Here is a 22,510-nt window from a genome sequence, read left to right on the forward strand (position 1 = left end):
ATAGTTAGAAAAATCGATGGCAGCACTACACATAACAAGCATTACATAGAAACCAACTTCACGTTATGTTCACAACATTACATGCACATTCTGGCATGTACCACTTCATTGGAAATTCCATAGAGGGATATGCATGTGGTGCATGTTTGGTTAAGTAGCAGTAGGTATTGAAGTAATTGTTCTCATACAAATATAACACATTGTTTTTCTTATGACCGTTTTTTAGAGATTTTTCCTCCATTTTAGAGATGCAAGTTTAGTCACTTACTGAATGAAACCATATCTGTCTGTGACATGGTAAACTTCCAAAGCAGGATCTTCCCAAGAGAGGATCTCGTTTCCTTTGACTCTACCAGCATCATACTTGGCTATTATAGCCTTTCTTTCAGCAGCAGCATCATCCTTGGAGTCATCTAAATGACCATCTGTAAGATTTATGTATTTAAACTATAGACATGGTATTTGTAAACAGTACAGCAACTTTGACTCATATGAAATGGAGTAAAAAAAAATTCTATATTACTCTATTAAGATTTATTTTTCTAAGTCATTTAACATCAAGTTCATGTAGAACGATCATTCTAATTTTACCATTCAGGGGATCCCAAACAATACAGACAACAACTGATGTAAATGGAACAATTTCTCTGGGTAACTTCAACAGAAATCGTAACTCACTCATTATGGATCATTCCTAAGTTTTGGAAGATCCAACACATCTTCACTAATTTATTAAGCTATATACAGCCAAATACCAGTCTTCTCGCCGTGTTCGGTACATGAGGACCACTGTAATAGGAACAAAAAATAAATATATATAAGAATAACTTTTTAAAAAAAAACCAAATTTTAAATAAACACAACTTTTTTAATTTCATATATCACATACTTCGTAATGTGGTAAAATATTCAATGTTAAATTGTGATAATAGTTATATTTGATTGCGCCATATTATCTACAAAAAACTGGAATCAAATTATTAGAGGTCTGGCTTTTTTTAACAGCATCATAAGGCTCCAGGGCAAAGTGACATTCTGAGGCTCCTACGTGGTTGGAAGAACCACCTGCCAAATCACGAAGGCTACTTATGCACCCAAACTCACGGGCCATGTGTTAGGATGGCCCAGGCTAAGAATAAAGAGGGAATTTAAGAAGAGATGTCAATTTTTAAATTTCTGATCCGATGCCTGTCAATTCAGCTCAAAGTTACATAAATACTATGCACAGGGTGTTTGTAATTAAAGTTTCCTTCCATATTTTGAGTAGTTTTTCCTCAAAAACTATGCATACAAATTAGCCAAATTTTTAGGATATCTTAAATGAGACCATGGGAGAGAGATTTATGAAATAAAAATAGTTCAATTTTCAACCACCAGGTGAAAAGTGGCACTTTTTATAGTATTTTCTTTTTCCCATGGTCCATATAACGTATATACCAAGATTCAATGGAATACATCCACCTGAACGGGCGCTACATAGGTCTGAGTAGTTTGGGAAAGTGAAAATGCAATAAAGACCCACTTTTCACCTGGTGGTACAAAATTTAACTTTTTTTTTATTGCATAAATCTTTCCACCATGGTCTTTTTAAGATATCCTGAAAATTTGGCTGTTTGTGGATAAGTTAGGGAAATTTAAACACCCAGGAGAAACTAATTTAACAAAATGTTTGGGTTTATCAATGATAAAATAAGAGGCTTTCTATCATGTATATGTATATTATGTGTATCATGTATATGTATATTATGTGTATCATGTATATGTATATTATGTGTATCATGTATATGTATATTATGTGTATCATGTATATTATGTGTATCATGTATATGTATATTATGTGTATCATGTATATTATGTGTATCATGTATATGTATATTATGTGTATCATGTATATGTATATTATGTGTATCATGTATATTATGTGTATCATGTATATTATGTGTATCATGTATATGTATATTATGTGTATCATGTATATGTATATTATGTGTATCATGTATATTATGTGTATCATGTATATGTATATTATGTGTATCATGTATATTATGTGTATCATGTATATTATGTGTATCATGTATATTATGTGTATCATGTATATTATGTGTATCATGTATATGTATATTATGTGTATCATGTATATGTATATTATGTGTATCATGTATATGTATATTATGTGTATCATGTATATGTATATTATGTGTATCATGTATATGTATATTATGTGTATCATGTATATGTATATTATGTGTATCATGTATATGTATATTATGTGTATCATGTATATGTATATTATGTGTATCATGTATATGTATATTATGTGTATCATGTATATGTATATTATGTATTTGTAGATATTATTCAGATTGTGGCACATCCAGCCTCAGTCTTATGCAGTGTGATCATGACTTTGTGACCTGAAACGCTTTGGGTTGCCACAGTATAAAAATGACAAATATTTCTTGGAATAAAGAGGCAGCACCAACCAGGGCCGTCTTAAGAGCATAATGGGCCCCGGGCCAAGTGGATTTTCTGAGGCCCTACCTGGTAAATTTTAATCAGATCTCATGTTTATGAGGCCCCTCCACTCTTGCCCATGCGTTAAGACGGCACTGGCATAACCACGGCCGAGGCCGACCCCACACATTGAATTGAGTTCGCCGTGGTGTACATCAGCTCTTGACTTAAAAAAACAATCATAAAAACCATTTAAAACCGTTAAAAAATGAGATTATAATTAATTTCCCCCTTAACCCTTTAAGCGGCATTGACGAGATATCTCGCCTTCTTGAAAGCCTCTTATTTTAGCATTGACAAGCCCAAACATTTTGTTAAGCTAGTCTCTCAGTGAAACACTTTTCCTTTGTTTCCCCCTGCTAAAAAAATAGGAAGAAAGCCTACTTTATTCAAAAAGATATGGCATGCATTTTGAAGAGGGTTTACCGATTTATGCTGTGCTGCTTAAAGGGTTAATAAAAAAATATTTAAACATTAACAGAATAAACTTTCTTAAAGCTGTTATGAATAATTCAAAGTTAAGCCCCCTTCCTTTGAATATTGGAACACAAGACAGAAAGCGTAGCGAAAAGTTCAAGACACTAGGACATTTCTTTTAAGTACGGGGCAGCTGGCAACCATAGAAATTAATCACTTTTTCAATAATATCTCAAAATCACATTCAGTATTCATTTACAAAGGAATTATTCAAGAACCTCTACTCTATAAACAAAGCGAACTATAGTGTGCCAGCATCAAATCCATGGCCGTAACTATAATTGATTGTAATTTAACAGGTTTTTAACACCACTCACAATGAAAGGTAATGTGAACGCTATGGTTGCATTAACAAATAGTAGAGGCGGGAAAGCGATGAACAAAAGGAAGCATTTATTCCGGTTGGGCAACTAAAAGGGGGAAAAAGAAAACGCAATTTCGAAGAAAAAACGCATTAAAAAAAAATAAGACCGTTTCCAAATATAGCTTCCCGAACGGGAAATAATGTTCTGAAAGGCGGCGGCAGCGGATTCACTTCAAGCATTAAAAAAGTGAAAACAAGCCAGACAGAAAATCTTCAACACGTTTCTTGTTGAGCCATAAATATTTCACATAGTGTGTATGTGTACTGCAATGTCCCGAATCCACGTCACCGAAACAAAGCAAATGGCCACATCGGAATCCCAATAACACACACAAACACAGCACCAAGGAATGGAAATTCCTTCCAGCGAAGATTTAAGAGGGCAATTACCCCTTCTTTTGTGTGCATCCTTCTACATTTCATCTCGGTAGCGGCGCAACAAATCGCGCCCCAGCAAAATTGTAGATAAGATTCTTAGAAAAATTCTACTACAGCAAAAAATAAATCCACACCTGAAAGAATTATCTTCAAAGATAGATAAGAAGGGGGGGGGGGGGGGAAGGAGCAAATAAATGTCAACAATTTCTCTTCTGCTCGATACGTTTGAATCAATTCTGAATTTCAGCATCATGAAAAGTATTAACAATTTCCGGCCCTCTACAATAGATATACGCATACAGCTGCCAGCCTAATTACCACAAGATATTATAAAGCAAATAGCTCAAGATGAATTGGGAAATATTTAAAATTTTTTTAGCACCACTGTGGAAACTCCACACGCACGGCCGCGACTAAACATTCAATAATTGTTTAGTGGGCTGTGCCTCACGTCAACAAGAGTCAAGCTTTTTTTTTTACATGTTAACTGGTGGGGATTTTTCCCCCACTAGCTTTTCTATTCGGCCCACCAGTGAAGAGAAAAAATGATTAGTGGCAAAGCTCCCTAGATACTACATTTAGGAAGCTTTGTTACTGGTGGGCTCCTTTTTTTTTTCTTTAGCTCTTTTGAATAGGTTTCAATTCCGAAACTTGATAATGTGACGGACAGTTAATGACGAAGCTTAAAGCAAAAAAGTTTTGCCCCATTTTAGTGTGGATTTTTTTTATGAACTTATTTGAGGACACTGAAACAAAGTCAATGGTTGGTCAGCAATAGGGCCGGGGTGTAAAACATCCTATTTTAATGAAGTTGCCGTGAAGCTATTTTTATATTGCACACAAAAGTATTGTGCGATAAACAACTTTACAATAAGAAACAACTAACTGAATTTTATCAATCAACCGATCAATTAGAATTTTTTGTTGCTAATAAATGCATTTTATGGTAATAGTAGCAACGCCAATAACAGCATAAATTTGGCGGAGTCTGATGATAATGATAACGAAAACCTTTTGTCATGATCCGTAGAGTATCGTTATATCCAGGTTTCAGAAATGCTGCCCCAATAATATATACAATTTTTTTTTTCTACTGTACGCCCCTTTACGCTTTCGTCATTCCGGAAATATCACTGTTAAAGAATGGGAGTATGATATTCTTACAACGTACAGGCAAACAAAAAAATAGATGCCCGGTCAAAGTTTTTACATGCCCTGGGCTCATCGGACAGTAGTCGATTCGCCCAGCTCTGCTTCCTACTTTTAAAACAAAATAAATAAGCAGTACAAAATACACTGGACGGACGGTTTTTTATACTCATCGAGAGGTTTATTATTAATCAAGTATGGAGTGTGGCACATACAGAAAATGAAACACACATGAAAAGTATACCTATAACAAGCAGGCCGCGGGATGTACTAGGTCCTAGAAAATGTATATACGAGGAGAGCATGCTGTAAACAAGCACGCTACCTAACACCAACCAAACAAGCGTTTTCATAACATGTGTATCACAGTAGGGATGAGACGAATAGTGAATAGAAATTCTTCATAGGAATGTTTTAAGAGGTGCATTTGTGAGGTTAAGTAGTTTTTGTATTTTCTCTAGTAGCTGACGTAAGCCTTTCTGCGAGAGAGAGGGGGGGGGGGGGGGGAGTTTGAAAGCGTGTTTGAACAAAAAAAATAACAATTTTCAGCTAACTCAAAAATTTTAGGCACAATCATTTTTTTTTATATAAGAATAGTTTCTATTTTTTTTACCATCTTTTCTCCCCCCATCATTTTTTTTCACATTCAAAGTTCAACCTAAAAACTTTTAACAATCAAATTTTTGAACTAATTTATCTGTATCTGTTTCATGCCAAATTTATTTGAAGTGAATGAGAGATATTCAAAGCGTTAAACTCGAAAAAAAAAAAATCGTTGATGCAGAGTTATTTATGTTGTGGCGTTGAAATTACAGATCAGGTTGAGAGGCAATACACAACAAAATACAAGAATGTGAAGGAGAAACAAAATTAGCTGCACGTAGTTACAGGGCTTGCAATTTCCCTCATCAGGTTTCAATAGTGATATGACACCGTTTGAAATCGAACAAAGACCTGTTTTTGCTGTAAAGATAAAAATAGCTCTCACCAAGTGCGGATCCATGAGGGGGGGGGGGGGGGTGTTTAGAAATCGACCCTCCCAAGAGCCGAGTACTACGGACAAAATTTGTCTGTCCTGTAAAATTCGGGATGATACAATGCACCTACACGATAAGTGCAATAACACGTAAAAAATTTAAGATAACTAATATGTAAAAATTATTCGTAACTTTATTACAACTATTACATTAATCTCACAATAGCACCGGAACTTAGGGGAGGCCATTTGAGACCCCCCAGTCAATAAATTTTATAGGGGGCTGACCACCCCCCGCCCAACAATGTCTGAAATAAAACAATGCAATGCATCTTCTTCCTCCTGCGCACTCGCTTTAGTCCCGTATATACGAGACGACCATCATTTTCAGCCCCCAATGTTTTCTTCATGTCCACTGAATCTGATACAGGTGTTTGAAATCCCGCGATAACATTATCACTGGAGACATACTTTCTGAGTCACTAGTTACTCGTATATGCCCTACGGAACCTTCGACAGATATAATATTGCACAAGTTCAAACTCTTGAACGATTACTCCAACCTAAGACCTTCAAAATGAAAGAACAAAGAACTCACTTCTTTTTTTTTACAAGGTCATCTTTCCAACTGACGAGCGGTAGTGACATTAACCAATAAAAAAAACTGTCTCATTTCCATCGGATGGTATTTGTTTTTATGCACGAAAAACGCACATAAGGTCATACCGACACGCTTTAAGGTCTGAAAATGATATATTATAGTATATTAAAATGTGGCACGCCAAATGAAAAGAGCACTGGAGACGTGTCGGGGGGGGGGGGGAACAAAAAGCTATGGGAATGTTGCGACGAACGGTGCACTCTTCATGGGAATCGACATTGGTTTCCACGAACAATAACCGTGCAATAACCCGCTAGAAGTTTGATTATTCACCGTTTATTTGCCTTTAATCCGGCCACTGGATCAGTGGAGCAAATCCACAATATCGGTTCAAGGTAAGGCGTGCAATGGCGGAAGGACGTAAACGCAGAGTAAGTTATACATCATTTTGTAACTGCGGTGAAAGCACCAGACATGGTGAAGACTACGGTGTTTACACCAAATGCAACGAAATGTGCTATGAAGCTCGTGCGTGAGACTAGCATCCAAGTGATTAGCGGGACAAAGTCGTTAACGAAGGGGGTAAGTACACTATTCCGAAATTATTATTGTATGTACTACTGTATATAATTACAGATATTCCTACAGAGTCTGCATCAGATAGAAAATCAACTGCATATAATTTTTAGGTTAACGAGTGTGACATTCGCTCGCGTGAAGAGCGTGAATTTTCCATAGGTTAACTATATTCAACTTTACCTTGACACATTTGTTAGTCTTTGATTAAAATATCACATACATTGGCGTCTTAGCCGGTGGGATAACTGGGGCCGGAATCGATGGTTGTAATAGCTGCTAACTCTGGAGAATGAGAATTAGGAAGATTTATTTTAGTAACCCTAGAATATTAACTAAAAAAAAGCTGATAAAAACTGCATGTTGACTGCCTATATGTAGTATTCTAGGATTAATGCAATATTGTTGGCCTTGAGGATGAGGACTATACAAGAGGTTTTCGAGTAGGTTATTTTCGCGTAGTGTGTTGGATCCAAAAATTTCCGTATAAAAATAAATATAAAAGGGATTTTTAAAAACAATATAGGGATTTTTTAAGAAAAGTAAAGTGACTGTAGGGATTTTTCCCTTTGCAAAAAACGTGATATCGTGCAAACCATCGCTGATTATCGCCAAGTAACCGATCATCGCCAACCACTATGTTAAATTACATGTCATTACTACTCCCAAATCAAATCCTGTCAACCAAAAAAAAATCGCTGTGTAATCAATGAAGATACACGTCATCTAGAGTCGATTTCAGATGTCAAAAGGCAGGATTGACGCTGGCTGCTTGGTGAATTGAATTTCAGCTTCCCCCCCCCCCCCACGAAAATGAAATATTTTTTTCGCGATTTAACACAATGGCGAAAATTTAGTTCACACTTGTGAAGTCATTTCGCGGATAAAAAACAAAAGTGACGATAAAACCTTTGGGAAAATATTTTTCCCAAAAGTAGGGGTTTTTTACAATCACGATTGAAATTCGGGAGGTATGAGAATTTTTCGGGAGTCCGTGAGGGAGTAGAAATCTGGGCGACTTGGCAGCTACGTAATGTCTCCTCCAATATTAGAAAGGGTCCATTAAGTCAGGGGTTTCCAACGTAGAGTTGCTCACAGAACCCTTGTTGGTTAATAAGGCTGTGCAGTGGAACCCTTGATGAGGCTGTTCTATGGAACAAATTTTTGAATATTTATCCAAAAAAAAGTTTGTCCCTACTGCCGTCTCAGCATCATAGCAAAGTGATAGAGAGCTTAGGCACCACCTCTTAATCTGGGGGGTACGCAGGATCGATCTTTGAAAGAGGGGGGGAGGGTAGATAAATTGTCTTCCCGAGAAATTGAGTTATTACCCTTGAAAAAGCATTCAAATTAACAGAAATTGGTTAAAATAGAAATATAGAAGGTATTTTCTTTTTCGATAATTTTTTTTAAACCGAAATATTGAACGATTTTTTAATTTTTAGTCGGCGTACATCTCTGCTCCTCATATACATATTTATTGTCATAAATCATTGTGTCAGATCTTATCGTAGAGAATCCCTATCCAACTGAGATCCCTGCATGTCCCTACAAGGGGCTGGGGCTGGCAGAACTCCAGCACGGGGCCAGAGATTATTCTCATAATTGTTATTTCACACTATAAGTTCATAATGGGGGAGGGGAAGCTGTGCAGAAACTCACCCGAGAGCCCACTAAAGATCTCAACTTAGGAGCCCTACTGTAGGATTGGAAGGGAACATGGGTCTCCGTGCTGTGCATGATTGAACTCGTGGTTGGGACTCGAGAGGTTGGAGACTTCCCAAATCCTATTGGGAGGCATATTCCCGAATCAAGAGCTTTGATTACAACCATCACCAGAGCTCCAGTAAAAGAACTCTGGCATGTGTTTTTAAATAATCATTAAAATGCTTGAAATAATCATGATGATAATCATTGAATTATGGGGTGTTTATCTGAGTTGTCGGAAGTTTTTTTACACTAAAAATTCACTATGGAGGAGGCCTGGCTCCAGGATGGGAGGGTGGGTCATGATGATTACAGAAATGCTTGGGGGGAAGGAAAAATTTTATTGCTACATCAAATGTACCCTCCAACTTTGCTTTCTTCCAGATGGGGCCATATTGTCTTTTATTTCACCTGCACTGACCTGTTTCACTGAGCATAGGGAAGGCTTAGTTTTATTAAACCTTAGTTAGTGCTTTTTTTCTTTTGTTCATAACCAACATACGGGTAAAAATAAAATTTTATGAACCTCAAAATATATGCCTTACAGCAAACCAACTATACAGTACAGGACGTACAGTAAAACATCTTTTTTGCGGACACTTTTGGGACAAAAAAAAAATTCGTCCGTAAAAGAGGGATGACCGTTAATCAGGGGTTTGAGAAATGTATACTTTTATTATTCTAGGGAAAAGGGCTAGTGTTCGTTAAGAGGGGTTTTACTGTATTATATTAAGAAACATCATTAAATTGGAGAGAGAGCGAGCCTATTCTGCCACCTATCAAATAAAAAACACAACTGTTCGATTGGAATTGGGGTGACTGGTTTTTGAATAATTCTGTGAAAAAAACAAATACAACCCCTCGTTGGGGGTTCCGCGGGGGGTTGTGGGCGGGGTGCATGTGTGGTGTAGCAGTAGTAGGTAGGGCTCGTAGGTAGGGTAAAAAAGGGCTCGGGGATCCATGATGTTCTTAAGTCAGCCACCTCGTTGGGCAATTTGCCTGTTGTGGTGGTGTTGTATTTGTAATATGATATATTTTTTAAGTAATAATATTAATTGAACTCCTAAATTTGCTTCAAAATTTTAACAGTTGATATCGATTATTGATATTGATAACAGTTGTGTACAATAAAATAACATCGGTATTACGATATTTGCCAAACGTGGCCAACGCGGGCCACGTTTTTTCTCCTTCCACGTTCATTTTCCTGACCGGGCTGGCTAAAACCCAGATATTTTGGACATAGCGCTTGCTAAGAATCTCACAATTGCAATGTCGGTCGACCCATTCTTAGTTCAGATCACAATCCCATTTTCTTGGAAGCGGATTTTAGTATCCCCCTTCATTCACAAACCAAAGAAAGTTGTGATATGGCCTTTATTTAAGCGTAAGCTCGCTAGAATCACACTGTCTTCCTCCACAGGTGGTAACCCTGCTCAAATTGAGCCAGACTTGCAAAATTTGACGGATATGATCATCAATGCAGCTACTGAATCTACTCGTGATGCTCCGACTAATAATCCATTGGGTATTCCTCGTTGGATTAAGGAACATATTAAATTTAAAAACAAATTTAGGAGGAAATGGCAACGTACTGACAATCCGTACTTCCATGATAGATACAGATCCATCAAAAGGGTCGTATCACGTGAGAGATTAGGGAATTTATAAGTGAGCGCTATTTGAGCTTTCTGCGAGAGGCTAATTGTACAAGTGGCATGTTATATAAGGTATACACAATGGCGAATTAAAGTCGGTTGAGGTCCCGGGCGCAAAAGAAAATATTGGGCCCTTGAATTAGAAAAAAGTGTAAAGTTTGGGTTTTTCGGGGCTCTTCCGAAGTCGGAGCGCCCGGTGCGCACGCCGCTGAACCCGCCTCTGGATATAAAAAAACTTGTAAGTTTTCCCAGAAGACGATTCCTCCGATTGTTGGACCCAACAGTACATCTTAACGTGATATTGATAAAGCAGAAACTTTTGCAGATACATATGAGAGACAATTCTCTCCATGCAACAACACTCCTCCTCAAGCTATAGCCAATGTTGAGAGAGAAGTGAGCATTTATTTCAGGGATATCAGACCAGAGAGAAATACCCTCTTCACTGTTCCCTACAAATGCTGAGGAGGTGACTCATGTAATCAAAGCATCTGAAAAAGAGGAAAGCACCCGATAAGCACACTATAACAAATAACACACTTAAGAATCTACATGACAATATGGTTCAATACTTTGTTATAGTTTTCAATAAAATTCTCCAACTGAACCATTTCCTGGCGAGCTGGAAAAAAAAAAATTTGCTAAAATTAAGGTTCTCCCCAAGGCTGGGCGAGACCTTCATTATCCTCAGAATTGGCGTCCAATTTCAATTCTCAGCTCTATGGGGAAGTTATTTGAGATAATTTGATATGGCAGAGTACGAATCCATATATTCACTGAGGATAACAACATTATCGACCCAGAACAACACGGGTTCCGTAGCAGGCACTCGACCACTACCCAATAACTACGATTTGTAGAATGCATTCAGGAAGCAAAAATTTATGAAGATACTGCAGCAGTGGCTTTCTTTGATCTGCAAAAATCATTCGACAAAGTTTGGCCTGCTTAAGATGATTCGTATGAAAATGTGAATCATTGCGTTCCTCAATTACTCAGAGAAGTGTGCTGGGTTCTATCCTGCATAACTTCCACATGAACGATTTTCCTATTGCCCCTAAGGGCTTTACAGCTCTTTACGCTGATGAGAGCACCCTATGCTGTACAGACAAGCAACCTAGTAAGGCTCTCTCAAATTTACAAGAAATGGTGGGACTGGTCGAACGCGATGGTGCGTCAGAATCCGCGTTGAGCTAAACGCCGATAAAAGTTTTTATGTGGTTCACAAATAAGACTGATTTACCATTCTACACTCATATCGTGGTGCAAGGCACAATCATTTACCCTGTCACGCACACAAAATACCCAGGTGTCATAGTGGATACGAGGTTCAGTTTCTCCCGTCAGTGTGATGACGTCATTCACAAAGCCACTGTGGCCTCGGTCATGCTCAGCAGGTTTAGTCTTAGGCATTCAATCCTTTCGATACGCAATAAAATTATACTCTACAACAGCAGTTCCCAACTTTTTTTGACTCGCGGAGCCCTTTTTAGTAGAAGAATTCTATGGCGGAGCCTCGTAGGCCAATTTTTTAATTATTCATCAAAGTCATTGATTTATTTTTATTATTTAAAGCTATTTACAATTACTTTTTTTAAATTTTACTGCTTTTTTTAAATTTTCCTTAAGCGGCCGCGGAGCCCCGAGTGCTCCACTGAGCACTGGTTAAGAACCACTGCTCTACAAGATGATCATCAGGCCGGTACTGCTGTACGCTGCTCCTGTGTGGTTGTTCGCTCGACGAATGAACTTAATTAGCTCTCGAAAGATTTAAAAACAAATTTCTCAGGCGATATACAGGGCTTCCTTGGTTCGTCAGAAATGTCAATATTAGGAAAGATTCAGGTGCGTCAACATCACAGCTTACTCGAAGAAATTGGCAACAAGACTTTTTGACAAACTTTCTGATTTTGAGAATTTCGGCATCTTGCTGAAATTCTCATATCAGAACATATGATAGCAGGCAGATGCAAAGATTAATGAGCCCTAAGGACTATCTGCGCATGCCAAGACCTGTGGTGTCGGGTCTATGAATGCTTATTGAGGACAAATGATTCTGCGTGCCAGTGGTTGTGAAAAATTAAAAAAAAAAGTATTATATATTATCATTATGGTGTCATCACCATTGGCCCCGATAAGATTTCTTTTTTATATTGATAATTAAAAAAATGAGTTACGTGGATGGGATGCCTCGGCTTTCTTTTCGGTTGAGCTGCAGATGTCGTTATGATCCTGGTTGATGTAGATAAAGAGTTAAATAATTTATTCACATTAATCGCATTTATACTCTTATTGCTCGCATTTATCCACATTTAATCGCAATTAAACACATTATATTACAGACATTCTATTATGTTTCGTTGAGAATTCATCTACAGGCTAAGGTCTGTGTCACAATGTTTTTTTTCTTTGAAAAAAAAAACCCCTTGGGGTATTAGGTGAACTTAAGTATTCACCCACATTATTGTGTGTAATTAAGTGTCATTGCAAAGCGCGCCACTGCTACAGGAATCGGCAGAGTTATGAAAAGGGTTTGATGGGTTATTACTATCCGCTGGAACCCCTTTACACTAATTATTATTGTTTGCCGTTTCGCCCGCATTGGCTTCTTATGATTATAATCGAAAAACATAATGTCGAAATGAAACCGTTTTTTGACTGTAATCACAAGTTATGACAGCCACACGGGGCGCTATTACTAATATTATTTTACTAGACACAAACATCAACTATTAAAGTTTTCCAATATACTTAATAATTAAATTTAAATTATTGCTCAAAAAATATTTATTAATATCTTGTTATATTGTTTTTTCATGCAGCTGGTCATTCTTTACCACTTCTAATTTGAAGGATCATTAACAGTCGTTTTTTATTTTACAGATGGCAGAAGGGGTTTTAGTTAAATGATGTTTCTCGATATAATACATCCTGTGCTGTATAGTTATTTTCTAAAAGGGATATTTTGGCTGACAAAATTTCCTACCCATTTGTTGGTTATGCACAAAAGAAACTAAGAAAAGTACCATTTTTTCATGGTTAATAAGTTTACAAAATATGGACGTCTAAAAATGAGACTAAAAATGAGAGCACTTCCGTATACATAGAGTTTCTCTCTCTGCTGCGCAGAAAAAACTTCCCTATAATTGTGTGAGGTAGAATATTTTTTCATTCCACATAGATATCGAAATTCTGAGCACACAGAAACAACAGATCTGTGGAGATGAAATTGAAGAAAATGTGTCCACTTAACTGAAAAAAAAAAAGAAAAGAAAGAATCCTTGGCACCACCACCGAAACAAAGAAATATTCTATATATTCAGCTCAGAATTTTTTCCCTCATTTCAGCCTCATTTTTCCACGAAATTCGAGCACTTGACAAGGACCGTATAATTTTACTCCCCCCCTCCGGATGCGGTTTATCGTTTTGTGCCCTGTGGGCAATACAAATTATTTTGTTGCCATTCATTCATCCATTCTAGTCTAGCTTTCTCGACTAGTCATTCCTCCAAATTAGCTGCCCTGGACTATGGTGGCCAGATGCCCCGGTTTTTCATTATTTTTCGCCCTGCCCCGAAAAATGCTTTCGGAACGCCTGTTTGTCCCGATTTTTGCTTGCACAATGAAACGGTTATAGCATTATCTTCAATATTTATTCTACTTTAGCTACGTCAGATATTATGAAATAATTTATTATTTCACTTATATTTTTGCCATGTTAATATTTTATGTAACCAAAGGACGGTGAACCCCTTTAGAACCACTGAAGCCCGTTTACATGTACAATATTGAGGTTTGGGAGTATTTGGTGAATATATAAACCTGCTCGGCATTTTCTTCCATGGGAACTACAAAGAAAAAAAATCTGGAATTATTTCTTTATAGTTTCATGTTGATTGTTCCTTCATAAAATTCTGAATTTCGACCATATATGGAATTGTTTTTTCTTTTATTCTGAATTTTCACCAATTCTGAAACATTTTTTTTCGTATATTCTGAATTTTCTCACAGAAGGAAAAAGTCGGGCTAAGAAGCAGGGCCGAAACTAGCAGGAGGGTCTGGTCCATCGGGCGCCAGACCAGAGGCACTACACAAATTTCACTTCTTTACTTCTCCTTCAAGATTCCAAGGGGGAACCGAAAAAAATTCGTGCTTGCACCCCCCCCCGACAAGAATGACCCCTGATGACCAAGAATCTAGTTGTGGCTCTGAGTCGGAAGGAGGGCGTCGCAAGTGAACAGGAGGTTTTGCGATGATGAAATTTGAACAATTTATTATTTTGAAGAGTAGGCATGCACATCGCACGCGGTAGGCAGGTATATTCGATTAAGTAGCCCCCCCCCCCCCCCAGCATCTGCCTGAAGGATCATGGTGCTGTGAAGATGACACTAGCTCTGCTGCGAACGGCTTTCAAAACACCGTCGTTTTCCACAGGATAGTTATCTTTTCCAAGATCTTAATTTTTAAAGACGAAAAGGAACATCACTACGAAGGAGGTCTGTTCTGCCATCAACCTTTCTGCATGGTTTGCGGTCCACATCACGTTCGTCGGTCTAAGTAAAACCAGCCGAGCGTTTAAAGAAAAGAAAAAAAATTGCAATATCTGTCAAAATGAAAGAGAATCTTAGCTTATTTTTTACCAGCATTTTTTTTTTCAAGAAACAACTAGCAAGAAGATACTTGTCGGATAAGATAATAGACTACTAGAGATAATTGTGTAACATGTAGCTGAATGCATGTTAAAATCCCGAAGACTGTTACCACAACTTATCTGGGTTTTAAGGGCTTTATGAATAGCATCATACTTGCCACACCCAACATTCTTAAGTGGGACCTCTCTCTGGATCAAGATTTCTGGATTCCTTCCCCCCCCCCCCCCCCGCAGGAAAATAATTCTTGCAAGGCTAAAAGTGACAAACTGCCAAGTTTCAAGAACGAGAATTAGAAAGGTTTTCGCCCGGGTCCAAATTCCGTACAAAAAATAAATATATAAAAAGGACAGTGTTCGTAGGAATGAAAGAGCACGCGCCCGGAAAGCGCGAGGTTGGTGGTTCGATTTCCCGTAGAGGAAAGAGACTTTTCTTTCCAATCATCTTCGCTTGTTATCCAGTCATCTGTACTTCGTACAAAAACTTGGCAGCTATGTAACGTTTCTTCCAATATCAAAAAGGTCCCCAGAAAAGTCGAAAAAAAGCTCATTATTTTGGACTGTTTTCCTTAGGAGGGGAGGGGGAGATAGAGAGCCACGCTTGACCATTACCACCTAGATACAACTTCTAGGGCAGACATCTTCAACCCGTCGCTCGCGAGCACCACGGTGCTCCCTGAAGCACCTAGAGTGCTCGATGCTCGTGTCTGATTTCGTACTCGCGAGCACTTGATCAACGTTCCAATTAAATAACTTGTAAAAATTGCGTTCTAGGATTGAAGTGATGATTTCGTATGTTGAACTTAGCAGAAAGGATGCCCTTCTTTTGATGATGGATACAGGCAGTGCTCGCGACTGCAAAAAGGTTGCTCTAGAAGTTAATGGTTTGACTCTAAAAGAAATTTGGTTAACGCTTGAAATATTTTCTTTTCCGATTTGTAAAGCCCTTAATTATTCTTCATTGTAATGTCATATCATCATACTTTTGAGACAGCTAATGTTTCTCACCTTAGCTTCAAGGAGAGAAAAGTTTGACCCTCCGTATATATTTTTTGTCAATAATACAGGTTGTCCCATAAATTCGTAGATATTTTAAAAGTTTATATATTGAAATTTATATTTTATATAATGAGGTTTGAGATAGTTATTTTCACGAAAGGGAATGTTTTATGGATAGAAAAAAAATTACTTCAAATTTTCGTCAATAGAGGACGGTACAACCACTACACCGTACATGTGCACCTCGTCCACATTCCTCTATGAAATTTCTAACGAACTGGTGCATGCTGGACTGTGTGTTCTAAGTGTATGTGTGGCCCTAACATATTTATGTTGTCAATTATGCTTGTTCCGTATTCTTGCTGGTGGGGCTTCCATATTTTGAAGTAAAATGGTACATGGTTGAATTTTCATGTTTTATCAGTCTTGTGTTGTAGGTCTGCGTGCTTTCTGCGGAGAGACTTCTTTTAAATGGGACACTTTTTTAATGGGAGACCAGCTAGCATTCTCGCCTCGAAGTTGGGAAATCCTAGAAAACCAACTTAAGCCGACCATCACTGCACGTCAACTGGGTTCGAACCTTCTCTCGTACTCCAGGACGTTGCAAATCACTGAAAATGAGCAAATCAGAATCCTATAAAATGCATGGTGTACGATTAACAGCTCATTTCTGAATTTTTTATCTTGGCCTAAAAATACCGCTCGAGAATGCGAGGGTAAGGGTAGTGTTTCTCATGGAATCATGTAAAGATGCAAAATTCGACCCAGTTTGTAAAAAAATAAATAAATAAATATATATATATATATACCACACCATAATGTGTTTCTACCATGTAGCCTTGCTATAGAAATGTTCCCAACGACGTATAACTACTACGTACGATGAATAAAATTCACGAGAGTGGGCGATGCTACACCCTATCAGAAGCCATTCACGTCAAACAAGTCTCACTATTTACTCGCTTAGGAAAGCTGCAAAATGCAGACACCGAATCCCTAAAATCACGACCTTAATTCCGATCACGGAGTGAGTACATCATCAAAAAAAAAAATCTATCCCAAGGCGAAAAGATACGCCAACGCGCATAAAAACAACTACATTTATTTCTCTACCTAGAAAAACGGAATCACAAAAACTGCGCCCGAAAAAGATTTTACCATAAACAGCCACTATAGAGAATCCAATTGAAACCTTTCAAAGTTGTCTCTGTCTATATAAGGGTGATCTTAATTAGAGCACTTTACCCCGAAGCACACTGTGAACCTTATAGGATGTCTTTCCCATTTAAGACGGCCTTTAAATAAGGTTTCATGATAAATATCTGCCGTAATTCACCATTCCCCCCCCCTCGTCGTCATTTATAAATCTGAATTTCAGATTAATCACACGCTGATCATGTACAATTTTATTGACAGCTTATCCAATGATCCTTCGGAATGGCACACAAACAATCCGAATAGTGTGTAGAAAGCAAGGACCGGCATTATGTACGTGCGAAAGGTGCAGTCGCACCGGACCGCAAGGCTAGCATAAAAATACATTGACTACGTATTTCATTCAACCATTCAACACGTTTCTTTGTGAACCCATATAAGCCTTATCAATTTAAAAAATTATCTTAGTTTCACAGTACAGAGTAAAAGCCTGACCTAACGAGTGCGACTTACAACAAGAATCTCGCTACAGAGCGGGATTTGCAAGTAATTGTCAGAGATAATGTTGAAAATGCAAAAAAATACAGTATTCGGTTATAGAGAGTTGAAAATTGGAAGTTATAACGCAAAAAAAAAAAAAAAATTGAAAAAGTTTTTCTTTCGCTTTTTTCAAAAACTGAACTGAGGAAGGCACAACATCGTACAAGATTCTCGTAAAAATTAGGCAGGGCGCAAACGGGTTAGGCGAGACAGCTTTAGACAAGCTTAGTCATTGTTGTTCACTCTGATTTTTATGGCGCAATGTACACTGGTTAGTCATACAAATCAACGTGAACAACAACGACTATGCTTTTCTAAAGCTGTCTCATCTAACTGGTGTACACACAGCCCTAGTCTGAGGGGTTCTTCTGAAAAAAACAGAAAATAAATTTTTTACCTACTCGTCCTATCTTTAAGCTTCCCCACTAAACCATAGAGCAGGTTATAGGAATATTTCTCCTCTAACATACAAACAGGATATGTGACGATTTCATTTGACTTTCGTCTCTCCCATTGACTAAGTCACGACGGTCTACTTCTTCTTAACCGTATATGTACCTCGTGCACATTCCTCTACGTAATCTCTAACGAGTCGGAATGTGTGTTCTGGGTGTATGCGGTAACCCTAACGTATTTCTGTTTTCAGAACTGCGCTTGTTTCGTGTTCTCCGTGGTGCTGCCATCCGTCTTTCATATTTTGAAATTAAGAAGGTAAATGCTTGAAGTTTCGTGCCGTGACAGTATCGTGTTGTAGGTTTGTTTGCTCTCTACGGACAGACTTTCTAAATGTGAGGCCAGCTCGCATTCACGCTGGTTCGCCTCAAAGTTAAAAAATCGCAAGAAAACCAACTCCAACCTACCACCACTGTGCGTCAATGGGGGGGGGGGGGGGTTTCAAACAGGGATTCTCACGATGAGAGTCCAGCACGATGCCCACGCGACCGTTCAGCCCAAAAATGATCACTGCAAGGGCATATTTGACCAGACTTAGACTTACTGGTCTTACAATACAAAAGTATAATTACAATACAAAGTAGTTTCCAAACAGCTGAACGAATCGTTCTGAAAAACTTATTCCGATCAGCGGACCATATTGTTCCTCCTGCTGCCAGAAGCACGAATGTGCAATGTTCTTGGGAAAAAAAAGAACATGGGAAATGTCGTTTGAATATTTACTTTACCCATGTTACTCTATGTAAGTTATTTTCCCAATATGTTTCGTAGCATGTGTTTCAATAGGAATACATGTTCGCGTTTCCGGCAAAACTTGGATAGCAAAATAAAGTATCCAACCAGCTCATAAAAAAAAAAGGGAAAATTCGCACATTCGTGTTTCTGGCAGGCGGGGGAACATCTCGTCTAATTTGATGCTTTTTATTTCGGAAATTACGTTGTATCTCGCCTTCTTAAAACTCTTTTATTCGGCAGTAACGAGTCCAAACACGTTTGTAACGATGCTCCTAAGAACATGTTTTACATTCCTCTCCAAACTGTTTACGTTTTGATAATAGGAGAGAAGAGCCATGTTTGAGATATATACCTTCCTTTGGGTGGGTTTTGGAATATGTGTGCGGAAAAGAATAAATGAAAAACAAAGTATCACTCTTCTTTCGGTTTATTGTTCTCGAAGTTGGGTGAAAGCACTATCACCTGCACAAAATCGGAAAAAAGACTTCTTGAAAAAAAAGAAAGGATGTGGAAGATGTGGCAATTTACAGAGGGTTTGATTCTATTCACTGTTGCCAGTTATAATGCAGATCAGTGATATTTATAAAACCTCCTAAAAGCTTAAAGCAATACATTGTACCTGCCACTCGAAAGCGGTAGAAGACTTCTAGTGTAGAGAGCCGTAAAACTGTTTTTCGTAAGGAGCAACAAAATTCTTAAGCACATCACGAGTAGTGAGGCCCGAAAAAACTCTGTTTCGCTGGAAAAAATGACCATCTTCCTTTAAGAGGAAGCATGTCGAAGTTGAGAATTTTACAGGAATCTAAAAGGAGATATCTTAACTCGCCCTTGAGTATTATCTCTAAAAAAAACCGACAACTAATCCAATCTCGCCTCTCGTACAGGACCACAAGCATCGTTTCAGAAACTCAATATCGAGAAGAAACAAGCAATCAAGATAAAATTAATCTCTCTCTTTCTTCTTCAATAAGCTTATCAGGAACGGTTGCGTATTAAAAGCATCAATCGAGATCTGATAAGTGGATCTCAAAGAGGATCTCCAAGAAAAAACATTTTTTTTTTAATGGGGGATGTACATGCACTTCAAGAAAAACCTCAACTTCACTTGAAGCATTGCCTCTACATAAGACTTTAACCAAGGACACTCCAAGTTGATATTGTGACATCACTTACAGGGCTTTTTTGAACTACAAACGCATACGCACAAGTAGACTACACGACAATAACATTCCGGGCAGCTCTCATTTGGTTTTTAGAACGTACCACAGTGAAGGGGAAAAAATTCTATTTCGACCGTCTCTCACCATATACAATAGCATATAAAATAAAAATATGCTCGTAATGTGATACGCTCTCAAAGCGTATCTCCTTTCGTTAGCGATCAGTAGCACTGACGTCAAGTGACATCGCTGCCGGGGCAATTCAGCGTCAACTTATAAGCAATAATAAATAAAACCAAAGCACTTTAAAACAGGATTTTACACTGCGCAATGCAAATGATGGAGGGCGGTGTCCGAAATCGTAACTGTGACAGTTTTCTTTTATCATTAACGTTTTGGGAGCTAGTTCTCTAGGTCACAAAACTAAAAAAAAAATGTTACACGGTATAGTTGAGAACATGACAAATCGAAAAAGAAAATTCAGGAGCCAACCAAATTTCAAAGGAGAAAAGCATATCTTTGCAACAAGAAAAACTGTCCAAAATATTTTTTTCGCCTTCAAACTTTTCCGGGACTCGGCAACCCTTTCCACCTTGGAAGGAATACAGAGGCGGATTTAACGGCGGGTACCCCGATTTCCGAAGAGTCCCGCAAAAAACACCAACTTTACACTTTTTCTTATTTGGGGGGTGGGGGCATTATCTTCTGCGTCCGGGACGCTCAACCGCCCTTAATCTGCTTCTGAAGACAGGCTGACATAAATTCCGAATTATCTTGTGTTGCCCCTCAGACTTAAATTTGGTGACCACACATAGAAAATTTCAGGCACCAGTTTCAATTTTTCGATGACTACGGTGATCTGGTGGCTGCGATTAGTCAAGCGAGCCCTGCTATAGTTATCATTAGAGTCATGCTTCAGCCAGGGAGGCTCCTCGACAAGACGGCGGTATGCGCCCTACATAACTAGGGTCAAAGATGTTTGGTTGGTTCAGAGCAGGGCCGTAGTTAGGCTGGGGCAACAGGGGCACTACCACGGGCAGCGAGCCGAATGGGGCCCCACAAATGTTTACATTCATTTTGCATAATAATAGTCCTTTCAGGAAGATCCTTGAGAAGGCACACTATGGCCCTGGTTCAGAAACTTCCAAACTCCTGGGACATTTTCCGATTTGGAAAATTTACGTACTTCGCGGCTCCCCCTGCCCGATCTCGAAACACTTCGGCACCACCGTGACAAACTAGTTGGAACAACAGACCTATTAATACGTTAAATAAAATTTCTTAATATATCACTGGGTTATCAAAATATTTACCCCTCTTTGGGAATCACTGAGTGAGTCAGTATTCATACATTTTGATATACCTGAGGCATGTGCGTCCTGTGAAGGAGCCCCAACTACAAACTAAAATCACAATCACCCAGGGCAAGGTATCCATTTTGCAATCCTTCCAATCCGGCGCTCACAAATATACAATCATTACACTTCACTCATAGTTTGAAAAAGGGATGGCAGCACAAAAATTCACGCACAAAACTCTACATACGTACTCAGACTGTAAGATACACATGCACACCTCTGGCACAAGTCATTTGGTAGTAAATTGGCCGTGATAGATCGGGCTGGCTACAAATCCCAGCCACCAACGTGACTAAAAAAATGGTGTTGGCGTCTAAAATTTTCTTTGTGTAGTTACTAAATTGCAGGCTGAGATTGGCAATTCCCCTTATTTCAACTCTAGTGAAAGCTGAATCGTTGATTTTGAAAATTTCACATGATTATAATCCCATTAAAGGATACTTACTCCCATTAAGGGGAGCATCAGCTTACTCTCAGAAACATGTGAAATCATTTTAGAGATAAACTGCACCATAAGAATTTTTTAATAATATTTTGTTCTTTCACTGATTTCAATATTTTGTTCCTTCAATGATTTAAATATTTTGATAAATGCTACAGTGAAAACGTAATTTACTTGAAAAAATTTTTCCACCAATTCTCTTAAAAATATTTGTGCCATCGCTCTCACAAGTGGGACGTGACCAAGCTTAAGCCTGTTGACCCAGGAATAAGCTTAATATCTTAAGATCTCTCTGCACCTTAAATATACTGAAAATAAATGAAAAGGATACTCCTAAAGATTTTTTTCTTAGATCTATATTGTTTTTTTTTGCTCTGTTTATTTCTCTTAGATCTCTCAGCTATTCCCAAATATCTTTAGTTATGGACCCCAACTTTTAATCATGGGCCTTGCCATCGTTATAATAGAAGAAACTACAGCCATCTATCAGCGAGAATGTTCTTGAGCAATGGAGGACATTCTATCGAGTCCTGGTGAATGTCATGTGATGGCATCAATGTACTGGACTGCAAAAGAACTTTAAACAGCGTTTCATACTCTTGTCTAGAGATTTCACCACA

At 38.2% G+C, this 22,510-nt stretch overlaps 1 protein-coding gene across 1 annotated transcript in view; it reads right to left on the bottom strand.

Annotated features, from left to right (window-relative positions):
- Positions 1-22,510, bottom strand: part of LOC149075420 (USP6 N-terminal-like protein) — a 52,854-nt gene that overhangs the window by 26,602 nt on the left and 3,742 nt on the right. Inside the window, exons 2-3 of the mRNA XM_089242713.1 lie at positions 679-789; positions 269-425 (exon numbers count right to left, since the gene is read on the bottom strand). Coding sequence (XP_089098839.1) covers positions 269-425; positions 679-682 — 161 coding nt within the window. The 5' untranslated portion in view covers positions 683-789. The remainder of the gene's footprint in view (positions 1-268; positions 426-678; positions 790-22,510) is intronic.

The sequence above is a fragment of the Pholcus phalangioides genome, unplaced genomic scaffold (genome assembly GCF_987345545.1).
Source record: "Pholcus phalangioides strain wild (caught in Gottingen) unplaced genomic scaffold, Ppha-v1.0 ptg000015l_1, whole genome shotgun sequence".
Lineage (NCBI taxonomy): Eukaryota > Metazoa > Arthropoda > Arachnida > Araneae > Pholcidae > Pholcus > Pholcus phalangioides.